The 21,408-nt window shown below is 40.4% G+C and overlaps 2 protein-coding genes across 2 annotated transcripts; one reads left to right on the plus strand and one right to left on the minus strand.

The window, feature by feature from the left end:
* Window positions 1-1,422: 1,422 nt before the first annotated feature.
* Window positions 1,423-5,936, minus strand: LOC137286533 (uncharacterized). The gene is made up of 5 exons (XM_067818450.1): window positions 5,689-5,936; window positions 4,841-5,250; window positions 3,118-3,402; window positions 2,135-2,419; window positions 1,423-1,823 (listed from the first exon to the last, which is right to left on the minus strand). The coding sequence occupies exons 2-5, from the start codon at window positions 5,238-5,240 to the stop codon at window positions 1,750-1,752; spliced, it is 1,044 nt and encodes a 347-aa protein (XP_067674551.1). The 5' UTR covers window positions 5,241-5,250; window positions 5,689-5,936; the 3' UTR covers window positions 1,423-1,749.
* Window positions 5,937-14,921: 8,985 nt separating this feature from the next.
* Window positions 14,922-20,027, plus strand: LOC137287646 (uncharacterized). Its single transcript, XM_067820029.1, has 3 exons — window positions 14,922-14,945; window positions 19,231-19,567; window positions 19,924-20,027. The coding sequence occupies exons 2-3, from the start codon at window positions 19,237-19,239 to the stop codon at window positions 20,013-20,015; spliced, it is 423 nt and encodes a 140-aa protein (XP_067676130.1). The 5' UTR covers window positions 14,922-14,945; window positions 19,231-19,236; the 3' UTR covers window positions 20,016-20,027.
* The last annotated feature ends 1,381 nt before the right edge of the window (window positions 20,028-21,408 follow it).

The following is a 21,408-nucleotide window of genomic DNA, read 5'->3' on the forward strand; positions in this document are numbered from 1 at the left end:
AAAAATTCAAATAAAAGATACTGAAAAACTTGCATCTGCAGTGTTGATCGACTACTGTTTCCGGGTCACGGGAGCATACAAGGTCAAACTGGTTCGGCTATGTGCGAATTATATAGTCAAAAATACACCAAGAAAATTCTATGAGCTCTGATTAATCACTTTAAACAGTTATTTGTGCTAAATTCAGGCGAAATATCTCCAACGTTTCTGTTCATATTCAATAGCGAATGAATTTCATCAAGCAATCCCCGTCTGTGACATCACATCCGGTGACCTTTGCACTTACTAGAAAACAAGTTAGATTTCACGATCTTAATTTTCGTCCGTCTTTCGTCATACTAAACGGAAAATGATACATGGAACACTTGTAGAATGAGAAATTCTCCCTCTTTCACCAGGTCTTACACAGAAGAGTTCTGTAATCTTTCTTCTGACCAAAAAAGCTATATTTTATGTAGGAGTTCGACGAAGCGCGCCATGTTTGTTTTTTCGTATGCGTAACACGATTTAACACCGTCTTTTTGTGGGTTTGTGCAAAAATTAATGAACCATAACACTTGATATTTGCACTCATGAATGCTTATGAATCATGTATTTTATTCTGCTATTTTCATTACATGACACGTTTAAATAAACGTAATAGTGCCATTTCAGACCTGTCATGACATCGAAAATATTATTTGTTTACGACGAACGTTTTCGATTATTTTTTTTCAGAATTATTTTTTAATTTGTCGTCGCGCGGATATTTGCCGATACAAATATACGAAATTAAAGTCAGATACTTATGAAATATCAGTAGTAAGAATAGTGAAATCGGTTTGCGATAACTGGACAATTTATACGGTTCCTAGTATAAAACGCATCCGGCTACCAATCGAGTAATTCAGGTAAATTCAGGAAAATTTACTCTATTTATGTTTGTCTTGTAATTAATATCTGTACGTTTGAAATTATCTGGATATTTTTTGACAATAATGTTTATTTTTGTATGTAGTATTAATGAGCTGAATATTTTTTCAGTTGTCCCTTATTTAGAGACGCACTGAGTGTTTGAAATCACCCACCCTCTTATTAGCGCCTTATGCTGAAATTAATGCAGCAGGCTAAAGGTTAAATTCACCATCTCACTTACTAGATTCGGAGTAAAATAGGTCTTCAGCCACAGAAAGCGACTATGCCTGTCATGGGAGGCAACCGACTGGATCTGGTTGTCAGGTTCGCACATTGGTTGACACATGTCATCTCGTAACTCAATTGATGCTTATGCTGTTGATCACTGTATTGTCTGGTTCAGACTCGAACATTTAAAAGCCGTCGCCATATTGCTGGAATATTGCTGAGTGTGGTATAAACTAAACTCACTCACAGAAATCCACATTCTGTAGCACATGCGATACATAATATCTCAAACAAGGAAAATATTTTAGAAGGTGTTATTTCATTTAATTACCTGCGTGTTCACTGAGACTTTTACAACAAGGTACAACACAAATGAGAGCAGAACCTCGTCTGTGACTCAAGAAGCAGATCCTGGTGGGAATAAAGAGCACAACTCCTTTGACCGCATGTAAATCCAGTCCTACCTTGTTCCACAAAGGACATGGGTGGGTTATCGGGAGCAGGCCCTCTTGTTAGAACAACGCAAGATGAATACGAGGATATATGAACTGTACATGAAGTCCAAACAATGTTCTAAACAACTCAGTCCTTAGCAGCCTAACCATGGTAACGTTCTTGTCAACACATCTACATTGTGCACCCCAGTGCACACATGACTGACAACATCATCAAGGGCGATGACAGCAGCAGCGTTGACGAACCTGAAATATTCAGAAACAGGAACAGATCAAAATAATTCAAGATCTCTGGAACAGTAAACTCAACAGTGCTCAATATATCGGTTAATGTATGCAGTACTGTGTTAATCTTGAGTAGGCGATGGGGTAGCCAAGTGGTTAAATCGTTCGCTCGTCACGTCAAACACTCTCAAATAAGTGGTTGAGTGAGTATATCGCGGCTTTGGACACATTACATTCATTTTGGGGAATGGAACCCGGGTCTTCAACGTGCCGAGCAAACGCTTCAACCACCATCCCCAGCAGACTCTCAAATGAACAACAAGAGAACTCACTGCTCTTCTCTTCTAATTGCTCCTTTATCTGGATGGAGTACTCCAGCGCCTCCATCAACTGATGGGCGCGGTCCATCTTGACTTGGGGCATGTCCTCCGTCTTCATCATGTCCTCCACATGTTCAAGGACGTTCTTGGCATCAGGGGCGTCCAAGAAAGGTACCTGATTGATGAACCTTCCGAAAGCTGAGTTCCCGAAGCCAAGGACGTTTGTGACGGTCTTGGCCACAGTTCCTGCAGTTCTTAGGCCCGCCAGCACACCCAACAAATCGGACTGTTTCTGACCTGGTGGTGTGAACAAATTACAAAGAAGTTACGCAAAACATATGACGTGGAACTGAGGGATTGGAGGAACAAGAGAAAAGAACAGTAACAGTAACAAGAGCAGGAACAGCAGTTGAAAGGTTAGCAGGAGAGCAGGAAGAGTCCTTTATGCCTCACTTCTCGATGCGGATTACAACATTCATATGCAAATTAAAAGTGGGAAGAATATTTCAGAAACAAAATAACTCCAAATTGTTGGAACACATTTATTTAATGGCACACAGATGGCCAAAGAGTAGTTAGCTCATACGGTTGCATTTAATTAACAAAACAATCTATGGAATAACACCAACTTATACAAGATTGGACAAGAATTCCTCCCTGTATACTTTCTGTGGAAGGGAACCTGAAACCGTCATGCATCTGTTTTACGAGTATAGCCAGATAAAAGAGCTTTGGGGACGTCTGACTACTGGATGGAAATTACTGCAGAAAGAGAATTTACATTTAATGCAGAAAACACACTCTTAGTATTTCAACGAAAACAACACGCATGTACAAGAACCATGGCCTATACTGTGCCCAGATCATACAGCGTATATTTGTGGTGAAATTCACAAACAGGTGAGTGAGAGAGTTTAGTTTTACGCCGTTTTTAACAATGTTCCAGCAATATCACCACCCCAGCAGACTCTCAAATGAACAACAAGAGAGCTCACCACTCTTCCCCTCTAATTGCTCATTTATCTGGATGGATTCCTTCAGCGACTCCATCAGCTGACGGGCGCGGTTCATCTTGACTTGGCCCATTTCCTCCGTCTTCATCGTGTCGTTTACGTGTTCAAGGACGTTCTTGGCATCAGGGACGTCCAAGAAAGGCACTTGGTTGATGAACCTTCCGAAAGCTGAGTTCCCGAAGCCAAGGACGTTTGTCACGGTCTTGGCCACAGTTCCAGCAGTCCGTAGCCCCGCCAGCACACCCAACAAATCGAACTGTTTCTGACCTGAAAGTGTGAACAAATTACAAAGGAGTTACACAAAGCCTATGGCGTGGAACTGAGCGATGGGAGGAACAAGAACAGAAGAAAAGAACAGGAATAGGGCCTGAGATGTTAGCAGGAAGAGCATGAATCGAATGCAAATTTACAAGAAAATGGACAGGGGACATGACACAGGAACACGATGTCTATAATGAATAGGAACGAGAACTGATGTAGACGTGAGCTGAACAGACTCAGTTGAAGCTAGAAGAGCATGAGTGAAAGATCACCAAGGAAATGTGTATGTACGACTAAATTCCTCGTGGCAATTGATCTACGCAGGTGGAATATCTCGAGCGAGCCTTACATCTCTACCTCGTTAGTCGCGCCAGCATTGGTGGCTCAAGACAAGTTCTAAACCGAATCGTCAGACTATCAATAAGATGCCATATTCACCATAACGAACTCGCTCAAAGGGACTCTGATAGACTAATATGGATCTATTTCCGTTGAAGAATTTTAACAGTCTATGTCGGATGATCTTGAAGCATCTATGTACTCTTATCAACAACGCTCTCCTCACAATTGTGCCAGTGTACTGTTTAACAGTTCATATTCAACCATGATGGCAGAAGAGCGTGACCTTTAACCTCACGGCACGATTGCATGAGATACAGACGCCATATTGAAAAAAACCCAACAGAATACCAACAATTCACATTTACAATTGAAAATACCATTAATGGTTCAGCTTTTTCTAGAGAATATCTACTCTTTAGGTCAACCATGGCCTATACTGTGCCCAAATTACACATGAGTGAGAGATTTAGGTAGTTTTACACCGCTTTGACAATATTCCAGTCGCGACTGGGGACACCAGAAATGGGCTTCACACATGTGGGGAACTGAACCCGGGTCTTCAGCGTGACGAGCGAACTCTTTAACCACCGCATGCCAGAAAAATCGTCATATTGGGTCATACTGGTAATGCTAATTTTTTTAAAAAGGGGTTGAATGGCTAGGTGTGGTATAGCTCGGCATATCAGGTTGTTATTGTTAATAACGAATGTCAGGTTGTTATTGTTAATGACGAAAGTCAGGTTGTTATTGTTAATGACGAATGTCAGGTTGTTATTGTTAATGACGAATGTCAGGTTGTTATTGTTAATGACGAATGTCAGGCTGCTATTGTTAATGACGGAAGTCAGGTCAGGTTGTTATTGTTAATGACGAATGTCAGGTTGTCATTGTTAATGACGAATGTCAGGTTGTTATTGTTAATGACGAATGTCAGGCTGCTATTGTTAATGACGAAAGTCAGGTCAGGTTGTTATTGTTAATGACGAATGTCAGGTTGTTATTGTTAATGACGAATGTCAGGTTGTTATTGTTAATGACGAATGTCAGGCTGTTATTGTTAATGAGGTAAGTCAGGTTCTTACTGTAATTGTAAACAACGTACCGCTGTTTTCCTGGAATTGCTCCTTTATCACGATTGAATGATTCATAGCGTCCATTAAGCGGTGGGCGAGGTCCTTCTGAACCGGAGTCATGTCTTCCTTCGTCATCATGTCCTCAAATCGTCCTAAAATAATTTTGGCATCGGGAAGATCCAAGAACGGAAGCCTATTAATAAACTTCCCAAAAGTTGAATTCCCTTGGCCAAGGAGATTAGTGGCTGTCTTCACAAAGGTGCCGGCCTTTTTCAAACCCTGTAATATTTTGTCGAAGTCAAAGTCAAACCTCTTTTGACGGGACAGAGGTGTGTCAACAGGCGGGGTATCACCAGCACAGACAATCGGCAGACAGACAGCAAGACACAGACACACGGACAGACAGATTCTCAAACCTGGGCCCTTCATCTTGATGGAACTGAAACATAAAGCTTGTTTTGTATTCCTCTAGACAAATATGAATTCATATGTTGGTAAAATGTTTTGGTGAAAAATTATATCCGCCACCACCACCGTCGACATTAACAACCAAACCAAACCAAAAAACAAAACAAACCACAAAGCAAATATGCAAAAATAAAAAGAATGATAAAATAAAATAAAATGAATATACCAAGCAAAAACAACAAAGAAAACCAAACAGCATAGAAAAAACAACCAATAAACATGTCCCCTCCTCCCCCTGCCCCTCAAAATGTAACAAAACAACACATAGAAACAAAGAAACAAACAAATTATGAATACAACTTAAACATTATATTAACAATGTCTGAACAATACCATGCGGTTGGTTCATATTACTAACACCTATAACGAGATAATACTCTTTTGAAAACGATGTGATCAATGACGTTACCTTCAGTGTATTTTTTTAGTGAATGAAACCACAGACTTGAATGTGTTTCACTAAGCACACACGCGTTTACACATTCAGATCAGCAAAGCCCAGCGATCAACGTTTCGCGTGCGTTTCTCGGTATATATGCCCATACAGAGAAGGAAGTACTTTACAGATGAAATGTAACATTCATGAAATTAGGCGTTTACAGAGATTTACAAGATGATGCAGTACATCCCACTCTGGTTGGATGAGTTCTCCCGTGTGGTGTCATGTGGTGTGGCGGTGTTTGTGGAGGGGATGGGGGGCGAGGGGGGATGAACCTGCATAGCTCGAGTGCTCGTGCGACGTGAAGTGGCTTTTATCAAGCATGAAATTCGCATAGGCATATAACAAGCAGTGCTTGTTACCACTACATCGTAGGACAATGCATTTAATGGTCCAGTTATTCGTATACTCATGAAAACAAATAAGGGAACACATAAATGTACGAGTGTTCCTATATATTTGTTTTGTGAATTTTCAACAGCAGTGCAGCACAACACAGGCGAAGAAACCTGTAAAAGAATAAAGGAACATTTGTACTTTAATACGTTTCCTAATTTGTTTCCATGAGTATATATTGAAGATCTGATGTTAGTATTAGCTCATTTGAAGTACGGAGTTTATCCGCTTTTATGTAATCATTTCTAATGCATTTATGTTGAGTTTGTTACCTTGCGAACTGCATATAACTGTTCAATATTTCATGTCTCTTTGGAGAGCGGTTCTTCAACAGGCCGCTGGTGATTCGAATTATAATAAGCAAAATGTCAGTTTGGCTTTCTTTTCTCTCCCTACTCTTACGGGGTTACAGTTGGGTCAGTAGTGAGTGAGTGAGTTAAGATTTAAAGCCACACTGGCAACATTTCAGTTATATCATTACTAAAACTAGTTCTTAATGCAGAATACATACCTATACTAATATATAGTATTCCCAGAAATTATTGAGAATCATGTTGCGTCATGTAACTCATTACGTTTATTAACTTCTGGCGTTTTACTTACATAAACATGTTAAAACATCATCCTTTTACAGTCCCAGTCTTGTTTTAGTACTTTGTTAGACCTCCTCGCTCAGCAATGCATGCCTGAATACGCCTAGGCACACTACCCATCAAAGTTTGTAGGTAATCGTGTGACACGGTATCCCAATTTTGGACCACCTCGGCCTTCATATCTTCAATATTTCTCAGTCCCTTTTGGTTTATTCTGTCCTTCATGACTCCCCACACATTCTCAATTGGGTTTAGGTCTGGGCGGTAACTGTCTAAAACTTGAACATTTTCGCCCGACAACCACTGTTTTGTGTAGCGCGCAGTGTGTTTTGGGTCATTATCATGCTGGAAAATCCAATCATTTTCATACAATGTTTGTGCTGTCGGAAGAAGGTGACCATTTAGAATGTCAACGTATCTTTCTTTTGTCAAGTTTCCCGTGAAAACACACAATGGCGTCACTCCGCGAGCCGATATGCCACCCCACATGTGAAACTTCGGGCTATGTTTTGGTCGCTGGTAGATAGGTTTGACAGTATCTTTGGTCCAAATTTTCACACAATTAGGGAAAAGCTAAACAGAACTTTCATCCGAAAAGAAAACATTATCCCAATCTTGATTTTCATGAGCCCGACACCAGTTTAAACGTTTTTCCTTTTGTGCATCTTTCATCAACGGCGAGGGAATTCCACGTTTTTTCACCCAATTAAGTCTCTGTAATTCCTGCCTAACTATTTCATTGCATACCTGAGGACTTCCTCTGCTAATCATTTCATTTCTGATGTTCTCAACACTTTTTAATTTGCCCCTACTCACAATCTGCCCAAGTCTTCGGCGATCCACAACACTGAATTTCCTAGGCCGACCTGCCCCTGCTTTGTGCTCTATCCCGGTTCCTGTTTGAATATTCTTCAAAGTTCTGTATACTGTAGACAGAGGAATACCATGTCTACAAGCTAACACTTTAGCATCACCCTCACCCCTTTCAAAATCATCTAGAATGAGCTTTCTTTTCTCTCTTGCTGTAAATTCTGCCATGTCAACACAGGAAGCCGTCTGCTCAGACAAGGGAGATATCTCTTGACGTAATGAGCTGCCTTCTAAGCCTTCAAGAGTTGTCTCCCTTATTTAGTATGCTTAGTGCATAGTGAAAGCCCTTTTTTCCAATCTTAGCATCATTAGAAAAAAAACAAAGATTTTCTCAATAATTTCTGGGAACACTGTATAAAACCCTGTCAACGAAGGACAGTAAAAGTGCTAGATTATCGATATCACAATATGATTTAAAACTAGTTAGCATATATCTTTACATGTAGAACACAAGTGTTGGACAATACAATGTTAAAATGGGTTTTTATCCCATCAGTTCAAGGTAGATCACCATAGTGGGGTTTTACAACAGACGACCATGGTCTTAATGAACGTATAAAAATCGGTCGAACTGACCCTGACTACGAGATACAGGTAATTAAAGTGTATTTAAGAGATAAAAATCGTGAACAGGTGTAAACATAGCCATAGCCAGTGATATATAATACATAGCCAGTGATATATAACACATAGCCAGTGGGTCAAAAAAGAAACTTTACATTCTTTCTTCAGGGCACTATAATAGAACAAGAGAATATTTCATTGCTGAGTTCAGTGTGATGTACTCGATACACTGACAGTGCCACAATCAGTTCCAATTAGGTTACGCCGCCGTTATAAAACATAGGTATAGTGAATGTCAAGTCACACAAATAAGAAATCGAAATTTCTCAGTTCAATATTGTGTATGGCCGCCCTCGCATCATTCGCCACTGCCAAACACCCTCTCCTCATCGACTATCTGATGCTTGTGAACACACGGTTGGGGATTCTGTGCCATTGCTCTTGTAAGGCAGCGCCAAGTTCCTGCAAATTCTGAGGTTGGTTCCTAAGACCACGAAGTCTTCTCCCAAGTGCATCCCAAACGTGCTCTATTGGATTAAGGTCAAGGGACTTCAGTGGCCTGTCCATGACGTTGATTCCAGCGTTTTGAAGGAAATTTCGGGTGAACATCGACGTATGCGGCCGAGCATTATCATGCTGGAACTGTAGACCTGGGCCATGAGCCGCCCTGAAAGGAACGAGTTCAGAAGTGAGCACCTGGTCGCGGTAAGCAGCAGCTGTGAGGCTTCAACGGATGAAGTTGGGAACGGTTGTTCCCACAGAAAGCACATTACATCATGCAACTTCCGCCCCCTGAATTAGTCGACGTCCTGTACACAAAATTGGGCATACCGTTCACGACGTCGTCTCCAGACTCTGTCTGCCGTCCGCGAAGCTGAGGGTAAACCTGGATTCATCGTTAAAGATGGCCCGATTCCAGTCTCTCTTGAGGCCAATTCAAACACGTGCAAGAAAACTTCGATGCGAAGATCACGTGATCGACTGCACGTGCAAAACCTGGTTTGGCACTAACGTCATTTGCACGACGAATGGATGGGTTTGAATGGGTTTTGCTAACGTTTTTCGAGAGTCGAAAGATTTGGATCCCATTTCGGATATATAGACGTATCATCAAAGAAACATTATTAATTATTTTTAAAAATTACATTTTGTGAAGTTTCTTTTTTGACTCAGTATACATGCTATATAGGTTTTGGAACGTGTTTTCAATATTTCCTTGAAAATGTTTGAAGAGGGTTTTGGCCCTCAATATGGCGGTCAGCGAACGCACATTTTGGCGCTCTTTTGTACTCGAAATGTAGCGTAGGTCCTAGAAACAAGGTATGGACATTTCTGAAACTCTGGACTAGGTCTTCGTGACCAACTCCTGTTATTCCGGGGCAAGTTAAATAGCGGAGGGATCTCATATTGGTGCATGAACATCAGAACTACATTAACCAAGAACTCAATCCCTGTCACTTCATACATTGTATTGCTGTGTTTTAAAACAGTTTTCTGTTTATTTCTCTCAGAGAATTAAACCTCTTTGATCCAACCTTAAACATGAGAAATCTTAATTGTTAAACACACACTAACGTACTTATTACCAGCGGTTCTCCTGATATTTCCAAAAAGGGTTTAAGAACCACAAGTGCAATTTGATTTATCCAGTGTGCACCTATAACCTTTTAAAATTTCGGCTACATTAAATTCCAAAACAAACACTCAAAAAAATATTTCTCAAATTGAACATTCAAGTCACCATGCTGCTGAATGCCTGCTGGAATGTTAAAGTGAATACCCTGAAAGAAAGACGGATCCCAGAAACGTCAGTCTAAGATATACCCAGAGATATCAAATGTACGCTCATCTTTAAAGATTTAAGTTGATGCCGTTGTATGTAAATTTATTGTTGTGAAACTTAAAATTATATTTCTTAACAATGTTGGCAAGCGCTCGTACAATCTCCAAAATAAGTACGCAAGAACGTTAGAAATACATTCAGTTGAATCAGGGAGACTCGAACTGTTTGCAGGTTATCACTGATTGAACAAATGAGAACGGTTATGTGTTCATGACATATATTGTTATTCTTATAAAAATTCACATTAGGCAGCGCCAATATCTGCTATGTTCTTTTGACTGCTAATATGACCATACATATTTTTTGTGATTTTTTAAGCAAACACATAATGCATAAACGATGTAAGTAATCATTATTTCTTATCAAAATACCGCACGCATTACTCGCGTATAACAAGCAACGAGACGGGCAACGAGTCTTCTCGGAGGTTACGGAAAGAGTCGAATGGTGACGAAGGTGTTCGGGAATCTCCCAGGGATAATCTACTACAATCTCTATATAGGCTCCCTGACACAGCGAAAAGGAGTATACTCCCTCTCTGTTGCGTTTTCATCTTAATCTGCATAAACACGATAAAAAGAGTAACAATCAGAACGATTACTCAGGGTCTTCTTGTATTGAGACGTGGGGTCCTGACGATAATTCGAACGATTAACATGCTTTCTCCCTCCTAGGCATGGATCCCCAAATATGTTTAAAATAGTACAAAAATGCACAGTGAAATTCACCCTGTCGTGAATACATTTAAACAGTTATTTGTATTATTTATTGTAATTGCTATTTGAAAGGGTAATGTCGTTGCCCAATAATTATTTGGATCAATCCACCTCTATACCGTGTAAGGCCTCTTTGGAGGCTTTTCAGCTTCAGTTAAATACGACGGGAAAAGGAACGCTGTCAGCAGTATTCCACCTATATGGCGGCGGTCTGTACGTAATCGCGTCTGGATCGACAATCCAGTGATCAACAGCATGAGCATCGAACTACCTCGCAGTTGTGAACTTATGACAAGCGTCAGCGAGTCTGACAACCCAATTCCGTAGGTCGCATGGGCTACTGAAGATTGTATCTAACCCGTATCTCCACTGGTCGAAAATACAATCATCCATTGTGCAACCACTAAAAAATATCCTTGTTAATAACAATGTCGAAGTTTTACAGGAAGTCGTGAGTAACAATGTCAAATAGGGACGGTTCAATGAGTGTGGGGGTGTGGGGGTGTGGGGGTAATTTTACGCCACACTTGTGATCATCCGATCTCGTTGGTCGCCTCTTACGACAAGCATACTCGCCTTTATAGCAAGCATGGGTTGCTGAAGAGTAATTCAAACCCGGATCTTCACGGGTGAATGATGCTAAGAACCAAGGCCGAGATTTTGAAATTCTCTCATCGTTATGATAGTCGTAACTTAATGTTAATGTATGCCACTTACGTTTATCTTAGCGCTAAGAGAATTTCATAATCTTGGTCTATGTTCTGAAACAACTGAGTTATAAATTCGGTAATCCATGCCTTTCCTAGAACTGAAATTGATACGACCATAAACTTAGTAGACAATCCGAATTTGATGGATAGGTTACTTGAGTTGTTTTGACATTTTGGTCTTAGAAATGCATATAGAACCTCAGCTGTTTCAAATTTGAGTGAAAACTTCAATTTCTTTCGAGACATCGGATCCAGGAACCGTAAGCAGGACAGACCGGGAATCGAACCAATAACCACAGGGTGATGGCAGTCTTAAGGAACTGCACAGCGTCGTGGCCACCATAGCCCTGGGTTTATTTAATGAGGTTGAATACAAAATGTCAAAAACAACAATGCTAAATTTGGTATTATTTTGTAGAAAAATGTGTCCCGAATCTAATTTCATGTAACAAAAATAGCAAGGCTACCTCGACGGTTACACTTGTGACACCGTCTGTGAAAAGTAATATGTCAATAGACGTTCTCTTAAATTAAAGGACAAGGTATGATAGAGGCCCTTATTGGCCCACAACATGTCATGATTATCAAAATTTTACAACACGATAATTTTAGCATAAAAGGAGCTAAATTAATTGTTGAAGTTACCTCCAATTGCATTTTTATGTTTTTAGTGTTGTTAGCTTTCCTCTTTGAAGACCTCAAAGTTAACATATTTTACAATATCTTCTAGAAACCTACATTTTCTGATTTTCAGAGTGATAGAAAAGTGTGAGCAAAAGCGTGACCCATCGAAATTGTTTCACCACATATGAAGAGAATACATTAGAATGCACACCTAAAAATTGTGGTGGGTCACGCTTCTGCTCACATCAAAATCTTTAAAAAAGTACATTTTTTCGGTTTATGAAATTGCCTCATACAACATCTAAAAAAATAAACATTGACATAAACTGACATCTTTAAAAACAATCCATCGCATTTACACATCTGTGCGATGATACATTATATTTTGAATGGTTTTGTGCTCTAAAATACACATATCAAACATCTTTATTAAAATTTTCAATATCATTAGGCACTCACAAGTCTGATTTATGAGAGGTAAACATTGGTGTTTGGTTGTTGGTCTCTGCTAGAAAAGTAAGAAGATGCCTGAAAATTTTCAAAATATGATCAAGCAGTACTGTAAAGGTGAGAATCTTTGTTATTATGTCAGAATTTGATCAAAGTTTTTCTATCATTTATGTATCAAACACCTTTGAGTCACCTGTCACTGTCAAAATAACACTGTCATTCAAAAGGATTGCCATGTATAAACATATGCATTTTCCAAGAATTTATGTACCTTGATGTTTCCAATGACATATTAGATTTCATTTAACCAAAATGAATACACTTAACTGTATGAAAAGGATTGTTTTAGGTAGAATAAGAACATTGTATCAAGGTCTATCAGATGACGAACACAAGCACACGTCAAGTCATACATAGTTGTAAAGTGTAATATGTAAGCTTAAATTCACCCTGGGAGGCAAAGGAATATGTAGCCTAATGGTTACAATAGTGGACTATTGGTGGTATTTTGTTATGAGACATGCAGGTTATAATCCATGTAACTTTTCTTTCTTTTTTTTCAAAGTTTGTGTATCAAGTTTACAATGTTTAACTAAACTGTTTCACATCAAATCCAAATATTGTAATTTTTTTCTTAAGTTTGGTAATCTATGTTACAACACTGGTGAAACAAACTTTAATTAACATCATGCAAATCTTTTCTTGAGACACTGACCATTCACCTTTTCAAGTCGGTCTAGTTGCCTTTGTTCCCAATATTTTCAATTCATATTATATATATTTTGATCTACGTTAGGTTTATACACTTTTGAATACTGCAGTTTTTGAGAGTGAATCAGATACTGAGATTCATGACTGTGTGAATGAAGACTAATAATGGTGGTTTAATATCTTTAAAGTGGATAGGTTGTGGATAATTATTCTGTGAAGTCTTTTGAATACTGACTTTAACATGTGCATGGTGCTAATATGAACCTGCGCCGACAATGAAATTTCACCCGAAATGGGCCCCTTTGAGGTCAAAACCTGTGATTTTTAGTGCAACATGGTTGGCTATTGTAATAACATATGATGATTGAGATGTTAACTGTATATTTGCTAAAACTGGTTGTAAATGCTGACTTGTAGTACTAGTTAGAATGAAGCTGTGCCCAAAATGTAGCTTTACCCAAAACAGGCCCCTGTGATTCTTAGTACAACATGATTGTTATCATGCTTACATGTTGTACAATGGACCCATGGACTACAATTTGCAAAGAATGCTGTGAATAACGTCAAGATTCATAATGACAACCCATGCACGTGTAGGAGGCTCCCACGTTGTGCACGTGCTTCCCATGCATTGTGTTTGAGTGTGGTGATAACGTGAAATGATGCTGCATACACAAGATGAATGTCATTGTAACCTTGCTCAATGGATTTTCTTTCTACCGGACTTCAAAGTTTAGGTTCCCCTGCATTTTTTAAGCTTTGTTGAGCACAAAATCATTTGCATTTAGCCAAAACAAGTCCGGTTTGAAATCATTTCATTGTTTTGAGTCTAGTCTGTTCCTGCCACTTTGAGAACGTGTTCCGGTCTTTGTGTTACGTGCGGCAGAAACACATCCTCTTTGTCCTAGATGTGTATAATACTAGTATTTTATTAAAGGAGCTTAAGTTTTTGTCCTTGAAAAAAAAGCTTAGGACAATCCGTATTGGTAGCGGATAGTGATAACGGGTATGACGTATGAGGGATTTGGGATAGTGATGCATGAGATAATGTGTAGGTCATGCGAAATGTTCTGTGGGGACAGCGTGTTGGTGATGTGATGTGTTTTGTGTTTCCCTATAATTATCTCCAAATTCAATTGTTTTCGATTTTTATAGTTTTGTCCGTGCAATCATCTCCAATCATAGTTTCAAGATCAATATTAAAGTTCACTCCTAGCAAACAAAAATCTGTTTGGGACCAATCAAAGTTGCATTCTTTAGATTGTTTATAAAGTGATCTCATTGCTGCACTTTCTTACTACAAGCAAGGGTTGCTGAAAATCGGCTCAAGCCTCATCAAATTAATTAACGGGTCGTTGTATCCACGTGAGGGCACACCAATGTCAGCTAGGTTCTTCTACGCACAAAGTTCTTATCTGATTCCTATATCCATTGTCTTCCTGATCGGCATTTGTTTTTCTGAAAAGAAATTTCAAAGCCTGACGTCACAGGGACTGGGAAATAATGATACCAATGGAATCCAATTAGTATAGAGGTGAGGAAAATAGAAAAGACTGGACCATATAAGGAGCTAATTTGTAAGTGTTCTTGAGAAAGCGCACCGGACCTGGTCAACGACACCAGCTGCCATACAAGTAGCGGCCTTATCAGACATGCCAATGAAACGGCCCTCGTCTTGTATATAGGGTTAGATCTATGTTTCACACACCCACGTAAGACGAAGGAACAGGGAAAGCGGACAGTGTACAGTGTACAACTCTTTTTTTTGTCTTTTTATGCACTGTATTAAGACAGCGTTCTAGTAATTCGAAGTCTGGTGAATATTTATCGAGTAGCCTTATGGTTAAAGCGTTCGCCCGTAACTCGATTCCCCGCATGGATACAATGTGTTAAGCCCGTTTCTGGTCGATACCCAATTGCACAGATCGAATGTATAGATCTTGGGTGTATCTGGTCGTTGGGTTGATAACAGTCATCATTTCGATCAATTCGAAATGTGCCTTTTTACATCAAACTGACAACTTCAGATTCGAGGTTTTGTAATTTCTTCAACATTCCTATATTTGGCAAAAATAATGTCCCATGATGTTTGAGGTTGAACTTCTATTTTCTACAGCTTCATCTGCTACTGTCTGCAGCTGCAGCTGGTTGATGGTGTCATGTGCCACCTTGCTGGTGGCTCTCAATCTGCCCCGACACGTGCTCTGATATACCCGTGTGTCCATATAGCCGCTGAGCTACGCAAACTGCTTCTTTGCCTAAAGCTTTGACAACACCCACTACTACACCATACGCTGAACGACTTCTACCGTATACAGGATTCGACATCTTCGAACGGGTGGACTAAACGTGTGGAACGATCAGGGGCGGGCAAACCAGGGACTAAACAGGTATACAGAACCAGGGACTATACGGTGCGAGAGAGCGAGAGCTTTATTCTGCCTAAAATCGAGTCAATGTACACATGCAGTGATAACACATATTGTCGATACAATCACATTTGTTCTGCCACGCACCACTTTGAAGACTGACCATTAGGTGCACACTCCCAAGGTGTGGGTTCGAATCCTTAAACGGGTGGACAGACCGGGAACGAAACACGTTGGACAAGCAAGATATTGAACGGGTATACGGACCAGGGGCGAAGTGTGTGGATAGGACAGAAACCAAAAGGGGTGTACAGTCCAGGGGCTAAATGGGTGGATAGTGCAGAAAACAAACGGGTATACAGACCAGGGGCTAAGTGGGTGGATAGAGCAAAAACCAAAAGTGTACACAGACCAGGGGCTAATTGGGTGGATAGTGCAGAAACCAAAAGGGTATACAGACCAAGGGTTAAGTGGGTGGACAAACCAGATACTACACGGTTGTACAGCCCAGGGGCGAAATGGATGAACAGGGCAGAAAACACGGGTGATATTTTAAACGAGGATACAGTGTGTGTGTGTGTGTGTGTGTGTGTGTGTGTGTGTGTGTGTGTGTGTGTGTGAGCGTGCGTGCGTGCGTGCGTGCGTGTGTGAATGAAATATAGTTACCCTAACCATATTGGTCATGACAACACATTGGGCATATAACATTTCTAACAAAACTGCACAAATAATAAATGACCTCAATCACTTGGTACCTGTTGGATAATATCATATAAAATATATTTTATAAAAAAATATCATATAAAATATGTTCAGTATAATAGTGGATGACTTTACATCATAATCAACAGTCAAAGATTTGGATTGCTTGATACATATTTTGACGGGGGCTGTTTTTTAAGGACACCCTCATTATACTCTTTCAAACACATTGTGTCCATACATTCAAGCTAGTACTATTTATAAACTACTGCGAGCTGACACTTGCTCTAATGATTACGTCTTCAACAAGCACTTTATTTTTTAGTTTGATTCTGGCCTATCTCAAACACAGAGAAATGTCTCTTGTTTATTTTATGTCCAGAAGTTTATTGCAGATTTTAAATGTTTTTGCAATTGTAGAAATTTTACACTTTCATGAAACTCGTGAATTGCATTGGTATCTAACCCACTTTCTCTCAGATACCAAACCATTTATTCGTTTCATAGAGACGGTTTTACAAGGGACATGTTTTAGTATTCTCTATATGTCATCTGGCGTTTAAAAAATCAGCAACGTCTCGTCTCACTCACTCACCATTGAACATGGTAGCAAGATAAAGAACAACGATTTACAGTGCTGTAATAATTTTTAATCAGCCCTATTTTGATAATAAGATAACCTCGTTGTAGTATAAGGTTACGGTATTTTAATCTGTCAGGTGACTGCGAGACAGAAGGTTGCCACAAAGGTCAGGCTTGAAACCGACGTTACTGACTACCCTGAAATCAAACAAAGGGAGTCAGTTAACTACCCCAAACATACAGACAGACAAACAAATTAAGCATACCATTGAAGACCACCAGCAAAGACTGCATGCATATGTGTATTGTGTGACAGGGGAGTTCCAGTTGCGCTGATTCCAAGAAGCGCTTTGCTGAGTGGCACTGTAATCCATTTATCAAATCTGGTTCGAATCCGAAAATGAGCCATGTTTACCTTAGATTTGTCAGAACCATATTAATGGTTGTGGGTTTCACTCAGTTCTTATTAGGTATAGGTAGGTAATTGCATTAGGTACTCCCAAGTATTCTCGTGCCTCCGTTTCCTATCTTCCTAAAACTATGACTTACCTGGATTGTTGTTTAACAATCAAACCAAAATCACTCTCTCACTCTGTTTCTATGGAAATGTGTTGAAAACATGTGGTGTGAGTTGTGCATTGGTTTGACAGATAATGAATTTTGGGGTGGTTTTGTGTTCAACCTACTTAGACATTTACAGCTGACAGCTTTATTGTGTGTGTTTCAATCAGTCAAAAGGAAATGTCTTTCTATTTGAGTGTGGTCTTAACATACTGCAACAGTCCAGCAAAATCACGGCGGTGGATACCAGAAAGTGTGCTTCACACATTGCACTTATGTGGGGAATCGAACCCGGTTCTTCGGGGTGACGAGCGAACGTCTTTACCACTAGGCTCGACCCCACCGTCCCCAGTTCTGTTTGAAATAATTTCTGTCGGTCTCTATTCTTTACCCACTCACATTTTCTTTATAAATATACCATCTGGCTTTTGAAAAATCGGCAGTGTCTCGTCTCACTCACCATTGAACACGGCAGCAAGATAAAGAGCAACGTTTACAGTGTTTTCTCTGTATGTCACTTACTCAGCGCTTACTTTATTTATTACTTACCCGTCTTTTCTTGTCTGCAGCTGGTGGCAGCACCAACAGCGACTTACTGACACCAACCCTCCTCCAGCTTCTTCAATACACCAACCAAGGAAACAATTCAAGAGGCTTAGGAACTTCCTGGAAATTCCAGAGCAAGATGTAAGATTACCTGAAATTTACTGATATTTACTGTCGTGTTTGCTGTCACGATTGTATACACCATTGTGTAAAACCTGTTTTCGTGTGAACGTATGACCATATCTGTCCACTCTCTTTGTTTATTAATCTTACTTTTCCTGGGGAAAGCATGATATCAGTGCTATGTGATAAAGGAGGAAATTGAATTATATCACCACCTTCCTCCTTTGCATGTATAATAACTTGGATGGTGAACTTCGTATTGGCGTCCTCGATGGACTGAGGTTCATTTGACTCTTGGGGCCGTCCTTCACAACAGCAATTCCGTGGAGAGCAGTCACTTATTCAGGTAACGCTAATGTTATGATAGTTTGTCTCTATATATGAGACGCCTGAGGTCCAGGTGAGAATTGGTCTGCTTGTGGTGTCCAACGGGATCACTTGGTCAGTCTCGTGGACACATGCCATTGTATCTTATGTAGATGGATGCTCATGATGTCAGTCACTAGATTGTCTGATTCTGTACAGGCCGTCGCCCTATCGCTGTAATATTGATGAGTGGGGCGTTAAACAGCACTCAAACTAGGAGCAGAAATTTAGGCCAATGGCTGGTTAGTTCGCCCGTGGTACCCGTGACAGAGTTCTCACAAATCACATACAATCATCACAGTCCCCATATATTATGTGAGGTAGGTAGGTATGTAGGTAGGTAGGTAGGTATGTATGTATGTATGTATGTATGTATGTATGTATGTATGTATGTATGTATGTATGTATGTATGTAGGTAGGTAGGTAGGTAGGTAGGTAGGTAGGTAGGTAGGTAGGTAGGTAGGTAGGTAGGTTGCAATAATCCAAGCAATTTCATTTGAGGATACTAGAAATGGACGTCACAATTTGCAGCCTCATTACGAATCAATCGGCGGCGTGACTGGCAAACGCACGAACCAGTAGGCTATCTCTCCACCCTTACGAGGTTTGATACAAGCGGTATCAGAGACCATGTCCATACAGTTGTCTATTATATGATCTCTATCGGTATGGACTATGCATATGCGTATACGGTCCGTCGTCTTAATGTTACTCTCAATAACGTGCGTTCGTTGTCTTCTTATTAACCGAACACTGACAAAATGTGCATTTTGTTTTACTTGCAGGTGGTCATGGGAGTGAAGTCTAAACTCATCGTTGCCTGCCTGGTGATGTCCGTCATTTTACAGATGGCGTCTACAGATAATGACGGGATTAGAAAGCCAGTGGCTTCAAAAGTTAGTCGAAAAAAGAAGTCTATTGGAAGCATTATCTCTGGAATCGGCGGTGCGATAAGTACTGTAATACCATTTGTGAGAGATCTTTTAGGTGGTCGTCGAGCAGATACGGAAAGGAATGTAGAAGAGATGAAGAGGACGATGGAAGCAGAGAAGATGACAGAGGAGCTGCATTGTAGAGCTGAGATGCTGCTGGCTGTCCTCGAAGCTAAGCTTCAGATGGATGGTAAGTTGTCTTTTTAGGGACAAGAGTCCCTCCCCATAAAGCCATCCTAGCGCTAACATGATCATATACATATATTACCAGTTTTACCTTGTGTGATGTCAGTGAGTAATAGGGATCGGCTGGTCAGGTCCTTTAACACGATTGATGCATGAAATCGATACCCAATTACACAGATCGAATGTACCGATAGTATAGATCATGGGTGTATCTGGTCATCATTTCGATGAATTCGAATTGTGCCTTTTTACATCAAAGTGACAACTTCAGATTCGAGGTTTTGTAATTTCTTCAACGTTCCTGTATTTGGCAAAAATAATGTCCCATGATGTTTGAGGTTGAACTTCTATTTTCTACAGCTTCATCTGCTACTGTCTGCAGCTGCAGCTGGTTGATGGTGTCTTGTGCCACCTTGCTGGTGGCTCTCAATCTGCCCCGACACGTGCTCTGAAATACCCGTGTGTCCATACAGCCGCTGAGCTACGAAGGCTGCTTCTTTGCCTAAAGCTTTGACAACACCCACAACTACACCATACGCTGAACGACTTCTACCGTATACAGGATTCGACATCTTTAACTTCATCACCGCTCAATGTACGCTCACCGTACGCTCACCGTACCTTTCTTGATTGGACAATATCATCCTCATTGCTACCCGCTGAACGGCCTCTGCCGCACACAGACCACGACACCGTCCACTTCAACACCATTCGGTGAACTGTCACTGCAGTATACAGGCTTCGACAACACTCACTCACTAGACGTGCTCATTTGGTCATCCGGACAAGTGTGATGACGAATATTGACAAACTCGACATTTGTCAAACTGGAACTTTGTTATTCTGGAATGTGTGAAGGAGGATGTTGACTAATTAGGAATTTGTTAATCCGGAAACATGTTAATCCGAAGATGTGTGGAGAAGGATGTTTACTATTCAACAATGTGTTAAACTGGAAATTTGTTAATCTGGGCAAGTATATAGGAGATGTGCTGGTAAGGTATACTTGCTTATGAGGAATTAAACAGGAAATGGTCAATCCGAGCCATTCTTTATTATGAACAATATTCATGTGAGTTCTAACACAGAGTAAACACATCAATATGACCTGTCCTAGAGTCGTTGAAGCATACTACTTCCACTTCCCCCAGCCATTGCGGAGAAGGAGAAAACCTTCTTTGCTTCTATGCGTTCGGAGACCAAGCTCCTGTCTAACTTCAATAAAGCTTCAGTAAAGCTTTACGGAGTTCTTAGTCTTTTATTTCGTGTCCCGTATGTGTACGTTTATTAAAGTACATTCGAAACATTTGTCAGCATCTAGACCTATAGATTGCATAATGACATTTGTTAACTCGATTTTCTGTCAACAGTCAATGAGTTATTTACAGTTTCAGACAAGTGCCATATCGACATTCAGACATGTCGAGTTTCGAATGTCCCTGTCTTATTGTACTCTGCAAAGGACAATGGAAGGGACTATAAGTAACAGACCTTTTGACTAAACGGGTGGACAGACCAGGGACTAGACGTGTGGACAGACCAGGGACTAAACGGGTGGACAGACCAGGTACTAAACGGGTGAACAGATCAGGGACAAAACGGGTGGACAAAACGGGGACTAAAGACTAAAGTGGTGGACAGGCCGGGAACTGAACGGGTGAACAGGCCATAGACTGAACGGGTGGACTAAACGTGTGGAACGATCAGGGGCGGGCAAACCAGGGACTAAACAGGTATACAGAACCAGGGACTATACGGTGCGAGAGAGCGAGAGCTTTATTCTGCCTAAAATGTACACATGCAGTGATAACACATATTGTCGATACAATCACATTTGTTCTGCCA

This window comes from Haliotis asinina, chromosome 6 (assembly GCF_037392515.1).
Source record: "Haliotis asinina isolate JCU_RB_2024 chromosome 6, JCU_Hal_asi_v2, whole genome shotgun sequence".
NCBI classification, from domain to species: Eukaryota; Metazoa; Mollusca; class Gastropoda; order Lepetellida; family Haliotidae; genus Haliotis; species Haliotis asinina.